The sequence below is a fragment of the Myxine glutinosa genome, chromosome 2 (genome assembly GCF_964187855.1).
Source record: "Myxine glutinosa chromosome 2, kmMyxGlut1.1, whole genome shotgun sequence".
Classification (NCBI taxonomy): domain Eukaryota; kingdom Metazoa; phylum Chordata; class Myxini; order Myxiniformes; family Myxinidae; genus Myxine; species Myxine glutinosa.
Genome location: NC_136262.1, coordinates 119,422,960 through 119,430,754, shown reverse-complemented (window position 1 = coordinate 119,430,754; position 7,795 = coordinate 119,422,960). Strand labels below are relative to the sequence as shown.

The 7,795-nt window shown below is 45.5% G+C and overlaps 1 protein-coding gene across 1 annotated transcript in view; it reads left to right on the top strand.

Moving 5' to 3' along the window:
• The first annotated feature begins 242 nt into the window (after nucleotides 1-242).
• Nucleotides 243-7,795, top strand: part of LOC137421334 (intermediate filament family orphan 2) — a 51,099-nt gene continuing 43,546 nt past the window's right edge. The window contains exons 1-2 of the mRNA XM_068107274.2: nucleotides 243-1,014; nucleotides 3,244-3,412. Of these exons, the coding sequence (XP_067963375.1) occupies nucleotides 480-1,014; nucleotides 3,244-3,412 (704 nt within the window). The 5' untranslated portion in view covers nucleotides 243-479. The remainder of the gene's footprint in view (nucleotides 1,015-3,243; nucleotides 3,413-7,795) is intronic.

Genomic DNA, 7,795 nt, shown 5'->3' with positions numbered 1-7,795 from the left:
CTCTGCCCAGTCGTCTTTGCTCCGCCTTTCTTTCCATCGCGCCTGTGTCCGTTTTCCTCGCCCTTCGCTGTCATTTTGTCCATCTCGCTCCGCCCTGATTCCCAAGTGTCCATCCTCCCTCTTCCTCTCGTTTACCCCCTGCTCCCACATTGTCATTTCCCCGGAAATCCCGTTTCATCCCCTGCGTCTCCATCCTGCAGTTCCTCAGGAGACCCCGCCCCCTCTCCTTGGCTCCTCCCTCCCTCTCCTCCCATTTATACGCCGAACCGCAGCGCCGGCCTCAGCTCATGGTGCAGAGATCGGGCTGCGGAGCACAATATGGTGGGACACCGGGACTCGTAACCCAGGGAGGAGTTCAAGGTTTGCTTTGGAGCACATACACACTGGGTCTTTTGTCGATCTACGACAATACCCGGAGTCCGCTGTAAATTTGAGTGTCCGCGTGTGTCGTTGTAACTGTAACTGTCTTTGTCCGCAACATGGATTCGTCGAGGTCCTCCGCGCTTCGACCCACACCATTAGGGTCGTTTCGGGGTCGCAGCACCAGCTCAACTTCTCTTTTGGATAGTCCAACCTTCTTGTCCAACGAGGAGCACTGTGCCCACATGTCTATGAGTGACGAATCACGATCTCAGTCGAGGCTGTCCATGTCCTCGGACACCGAGACGTTCAACATGACCGGCAGATCGACCACGGCCACACCTGTCTCACCCTTCGGTCCCGGAGCCTTCGGATTCCCCGCGAGTCTCATGAGTCTTCCCGGCGTCAATCTCACTCGCAGATACAGCCCCCATGTCGTTACAAATCAGCATGTTGGTCGCGACATGGGCAAAGACCTGCACACGATGAAGCTTCTTAACATCCGCCTCAGGTGCTTTCTCGTCAAGGTGCACGAGCTCGAGAGGAAGAACCGACTACTTGAGACGGAGGTTCGTGCATTGAGGGGTCGCTTTGGACTTCCCTTGGGTCCTACTGTTTCATCAGAAGAATCTTCAATGGGCGAGTTTGGAGATGGTGAGCATTTATTTATTTATTTATTTATTTATTTATATATATATTTATATATATTCTATAAACTCCATCACCACCTAATGAGCTCACTGCTGGCCTAGGTCTCCCACATGGTCACATAACCCCCTCACCCTATGCCCCCATACCTGATTCACTCTACCTCCAACCACATCCATCTGCACTTTCACTGGGTCATGCTGCTTACTTGGTGAGGGAGGGTAACCTACCTCCAACCATGTCCATCTACACTTTAACTGGGTCATGCTGCTTACTTGGTGAGAGAGGGTAACCTACCTCCAACCATGTCCATCTACACTTTAACTGTGTCATGCTGCTTACTTGGTGAGGGAGGGTAACTTACCTCCAACCATGTCCATCTACACTTTAACTGGGTCATGCTGCTTACTTGGTGAGGGAGGGTAACCTACCTCCAACCATGTCCATCTACACTAACTGTGTCATGCTGCTTACTTGGTGAGGGAGGGTAACCTACCTCCAACCATGTCCATCTACACTTTCACTGGGTCATGCTGCTTACTTGGGGACAGAGGGTAACCTACCTCCAACCATGTCCATCTACACTTTAACTGTGTCATGCTGCTTACTTGGTGAACCCAAAGGGTAACCTACCTCCAACCATGTCCATCTACGCTTTAACTGTGTCATGCTGCTTACTTGGTGAACCCAGAGGGTAACCTACCTCCAACCATGTCCATCTACGCTTTAACTGTGTCATGCTGCTTACTTGGTGAGGGAGGGTAACCTACCTCCAACCATGTCCATCTATGCTTTAACTGTCATGCTGCTTACTTGGTGAGGGAGGGTAACCTACCTCCAACCATGTCCATCTATGCTTTAACTGTCATGCTGCTTACTTGGTGAGGGAGGGTAACCTACCTCCAACCATGTCCATCTACACTTTAACTGTGTCATGCTGCTTACTTGGTGAACCCAGAGGGTAACCTACCTCCAACCATGTCCATCTACGCTTTAACTGTGTCATGCTGCTTACTTGGTGAACCCAGAGGGTAACCTACCTCCAACCATGTCCATCTACACTTTAACTGTGTCATGCTGCTTACTTGGTGAACCCAGAGGGTAACCTACCTCCAACCATGTCCATCTACACTTTCACTGGGTCATGCTGCTTACTTGGTGAACCCAGAGGGTAACCTACCTCCAACCATGTCCATCTACACTTTAACTGTGTCATGCTGCTTACTTGGTGAACCCAGAGGGTAACTTACCTCCAACCATGTCCATCTACACTTTAACTGTGTCATGCTGCTTACTTGGTGAACCCAGAGGGTAACCTACCTCCAACCATGTCCATCTACACTTTCACTGGGTCATGCTGCTTACTTGGTGAACCCAGAGGGTAATTTACCTCCAACCACATCCAGCTACACTTTCACTGGATCATGCTGCCTACTTGATGAACCCAGAGGACCACTCTACCTCCAACCATGTCCATCTACACTTTCACTGGATCATGCTGCCTACTTGGTGACAAAAGGTCACCCTCCTCTGTCCACACATAGTTCACCAACTGAGTCACCACCCTTCCCCCTCCCCCGACATGGTTCATACACACGCTCAGCATCCCTTTCCCTTGTATGGCTCGCCATGTGGTCACCCTTCCCTTCCACTGTATGGGGCATTTACGGGGTCACCCTCGCGTTCCCCCGCACAGCTTGCCTGTGATGTCTAGACTTCCTTATGGTGCATACAGAGGTCACTTGACCCCACAAACTTTTGCTTGCCCATTTTATCACCCCTTCCTCCTCCTCCCCCCTTATCCCAAAAGATTAACCTCCAATGTCTGCTTTGTCAACATCCATCGGGTCTCCTCTTCTTCGCCCTTAATCTTACTCTCTCTCTCTCACTCTCTCTCTCTCTGTCTCGGTGCGGTGTGTAATTCCCAAACCATCTTGGGATTCATGTCCTGTTTATTTTGCAATCCTTGAGCCAATAACAATTATGACTGTCCAGTGTCCATGAATATGTTGCAAGATCAGATCACATGACTAGTGTTTGCAATGTGTCAATTGAAGATCATTAACAACCATTGAGGTTTAAAATGGGGATTAGTTGTTCTGTTTTCTTATTTTCTTTTATGTTATCACTTGCGTTCCTTTTAATGCTCAGGTGTTCATTTTCTTATCAATTAAGCTTTCTTCCTTTTAATTTGAACCTCCTCAACCCTCTACCCCTCCCTCCCAACCCATACAGGTCTAGGTGCGCTCCTGTGGCGATTGGGCGGGATTGGCGAGCGGCCTCATCACCAAGGGCCGGCATCCCAAGGGATCGGAGTTCAAGTGGACACGGTCGGTCCCGAAGTACGAGCCCTTTACAACGTCCTGGCCATGGTACGGAGAGAAAGGGACCAATACCGTGCCAGGTACGAAACGGGTCATCTAGGGTCCTCCTGGGGCCTGTTTGACCTCGATTATACGAGCCCCTGCCCAATGCAGTCATTTTCCATCATGTTTTTGTCAAGTGAAATCAAGTTCCATAGATTTGTGAAATTGCTGCGATGAACATGTGACGACGGCGTGACTTTCCGGACCAAACGACCCTTTGCTGCATTTTTCAATCCTTGAGTAATCAAATAAATAACTGGAACAGCACTACTAATTAATAAAAAGTCCCGACCAGGGTGGACTGGGCATACGGGCGACGACCGAGGGCCCAGGCCATCAAGGGGCCCATGATCAGACCAGGGTGGACTGGGCATGCGGGCGACGACCGAGGGCCCAGGCCATCAAGGGGCCCGTGATCAGACCAGGGTGGACTGGGCATGCGGACGACGACCGAGGGCCCAGGCCATCAAGGGGCCCGTGATCAGACCAGGGTGGACTGGGCATGCGGGCGACGACCGAGGGCCCAGGCCATCAAGGGGCCCGTGATCAGACCAGGGTGGACTGGGCATGCGGGCGACGACCGAGGGCCGAGGCCATCAAGGGGCCCGTGATCAAAAAAAAAAAAAAGGTTTAGGTTTTCACAAATGGGAGAGGAAGTCGATTTTTAAACGTAGTATGTCAATTGAGGGTTTAAAGTCGATTTCGATCGATTCCTGGAAAAAATAGAACGCAAGGTGCACCAAACAACGTCGTTTACCACTGTTAAACATTTTACCTGCTCAAACAAACAACGTTACCACTGTTGTAGCTACATTTTCAAACTTTACAGAAAATGGTTATAAACCGTAAATGTGCGTGACAAAAAACTAGGTTATGACAAAACTAGGTTATGACAAAACTAGGTTATGACAAAACTAGGTTATGACAAAACTAGGTTATGACAAAACTAGGTTATCACAAAACTAGGTTATCACAAAACTAGGTTATGACAAAACTAGGTTATGACAAAACTAGGTTTTGACAAAACTAGGTTATGACAAAACTAGGTTATGACAAAACTAGGTTATGACAAAAAACTAGGTTATGACAAAACTAGGTTATGACAAAACTAGGTTATCACAAAACTAGGTTATGACAAAAAACTAGGTTATGACAAATCTAGGTTATCACAAAACTAGGTTATGACAAAAAACGAAGTTTGTATCCTCTGTGTCCAAAAAACGTATAAACCATCTTCACACTTTTTAAAATTAACCTCGTAGAGAAATGTTGTTGAACTGACTCGGTCGGTCCAAACGTCCCGCAATGTCCTTGATTTTCGATCAGATGTCTGAAGTGAACATTGTATTTTCTCGGTGAAATGACACGAAGGAATAATCATTTTGTCCTTGTGTGCATTTTATTACTTCCGCCATCGAAGGTGGATGGAGGTTATGTTTTCATCCCTGTCTGATTGTTTGTCTGCATGTCTGTGAAGAGGATATCTCATAAAGTTGTGGATGGACTCAGACAAAACTTGGTGGACAGGTTGGGTGTGTGACAAGGACGAAATGATTAGGTTTTGGTGAAGATCTGAATGTGGATCCGGATACTAGAATTTTCAATGGTGATTCTTCACAATTGAGGCAAAACTAGGTGATGACAAAACTAGGTTATGACAAAACTAGGTTATGACAAAACTAGGTTATGACAAAACTAGGTTATGACAAAACTAGGTTATGACAAAACTAGATTATGACAAAACTGGGTTATGACAAAACTAGGTTATGACAAAATTAGGTTATGACAAAACTAGGTTATGACAAAACTAGGTTATGACAAAACTAGATGGAATGAAAACTAGGTTATGACAAAACTAGGTTATGACAAAACTAGATGGAATGGAAACTAGGTTATGACAAAACTAGGTTATGACAAAACTAGATGGAATGGAAACTAGGTTATGACAAAACTAGATGGAATGGAAACTAGGTTATGACAAAACTAGATGGAATGGAAACTAGGTTATGACAAAACTAGGTAGATGAGCAGGTTACCCAACAAGAACAAACCAATTAGATTTTGGTTCAAGTCTGAATCCAGATCCGGCCTATCAGTGGGATACAAAGGTAAACTGTTCACCAGGCGGAGGAATGCGCTCTACCGGGTGCCGTTCTAGTTATATACTGTTTCAGGCTGTTTGCCATGACATTTGCCATATTATACACTTGACATACTAAACATTCCATGATGCTGGACTGTAATGTATGTTCTGTGCTCTGCAACACAAGGTGCACCAGTTTCTGGTTCGTAAGTTACAGCGTATGTTTTTCATTCACGGTCTCGTCATTATTCTGCATATTCATGCATAAGTGTTTGTTTTCCGAAATTTTATTGTATGATGACTCAAAAATTGAATCCAGGGGGCCCAAAGACCCTTTTGCCCGAGGGTCCAGAATTCCACCAGCCTGCCCTGGTCCCAACTTTACGTTTTCGCCCCTTCTTTGGGGACACATTCCCTGACGTGTGCCGCAGACAGCTTGTCCATGTTGAGAGAAGTCATATGTTGAATTTGTCCACAAAATCTGCAAAACTATTATTTGGTGTTATCAACCTTAATAGCTCGTTGTGCACTTGACAAAGTCCAGCTATAATGGTACCAACCTTTCAAAGATGAAACATGTGTTTAAAAATCTTAACTACATTGTAAGTTCAAGTGATAATGTGTCCGTGTGTGTACAGTCCCTATAGAAAGTCTACACCCCCTTTCAAAAAAATTCCCCTTTTGTTGCCTTATAACCTGGAATTAAATTGCATTAAAACATTGACTTGTTACCTCCGCCACCAACGGTGCATGGAGGTTATGTTTTCACCCCTGTCTGTCTGTTGATCCGGTGAAGCATCCGGTGAAGATCCGGATTCGGCTACTATAATTTTTAAAGTGATTCTTCACCATTGGGAGATCGGGCGAAAAATGATACATAGCAGGATATCTCCAAAAGTTATGGATGGATTTGAACGAAACTTGTTGGACAGGTTATGAGTGTGTGACAAGGCCAAAATGATTCGATTTTGGTGAAGATCCGGATCCGGATCCAGCAAGTAGAATTTTTAAAGTGATTATTCACCATTGAGTGATATGGCCAACCAGGTGGAGGTATGCTCTCCACTAAGTGCCGTTCTAGTTCCACCTTTATCTGCACATCTTTTGCCCATTCTTCTGTACAAAACTGTTCAAGCTCAGTTAAGTTGTGTGGGGAACGTTGATGAACAGAAATCTTCAAGTCTTGCCACAGATTTTGATTGGATCTAGGTTGGGGCTCTGATTGGTCCACTCAAGGACATTTATCTTTCTGTTCCTTAGCCACTCCAGTGTAGCTTTGGTTGAGTGCTTCGGGTCGTTGTCATGCTGAAAGGTGAACTCCGTCCCAATTTCAGCTTTCTTGCAGAGTGCAGCAGGTTTTCCTCTTGGATTCTTCTGTGCTTTGCTCCATGCATTTTCCCTTATATTCTGACAAGTTCCCCAGTCCCTGCTGATGAGAAACATCCTCATAACATGATGCTGCCACCACCATGCTTCACAGTAGGGATGGTGTTCTTTGGGTAATGTGCTTTGTTGGGTTTGTGCCAAATGTAACATTTTTCATTGAGGCCAAAAAGTTCAGTCTTTGTTTTGTCAGATCACAAAACTTTTTTCCACCTGGCTTCAGAATCTCTGGAGTGTTTTTTTGGAAACCTACCATGGGAGTCAAGGTGGCCTTTTTTGAGTAATGGCTTCCTTCTTGCCACCCTACCATACAGGCCAGATTTGTGCTTGGGATATTAGTGACACATGCACACAGTGACCAGTCTTGGCCATAAAGGCCTGTAGCTCTTTCAAAGTTGCCATTGGCCTCTTGGTAGCCTCTCTGATCAGTCTCCTCTTTGCTCGATCATCCAGTTTGGAGGAATGGCCTGATCTAGACAGGGTATTGGTGGTACCATACACCTTCCATTTCTTAACGATTCTCTTGTCTGTGCTCCAAGCGATATTCAAGGCCTTTGGAATATTTGTACCCATCCCCTGATCTGTGCCTTTTCACAACTTTATCCCGGTCTTTTGAAAGCTCATTGCTGTGAAATGCACTACTCAGTGAGGAAACCTACAGGAACAGGTGATTTTATTCTGAAATAATCAGAATCACTACAATTTACCACAGATGTTGGCCAATGAACTTGGTGTGTGATTTTGAAGGTGATTGGTTACACCTGAGATAATTTTCAATTGCTATTATAAGGGGGGTGGACACTTGTCCAACCAAGATTTTTCACGTTTTGTATTTTTAATTAATTTTTTGAAATTTGTAGAATTTGTTTTTCTCTTGGAAGTTGTGGGTTACGATGTGTACATAAATGTGGAAAAGTCTGATTTAATGCAATTTAATTACAGGCTATAAGGTAAC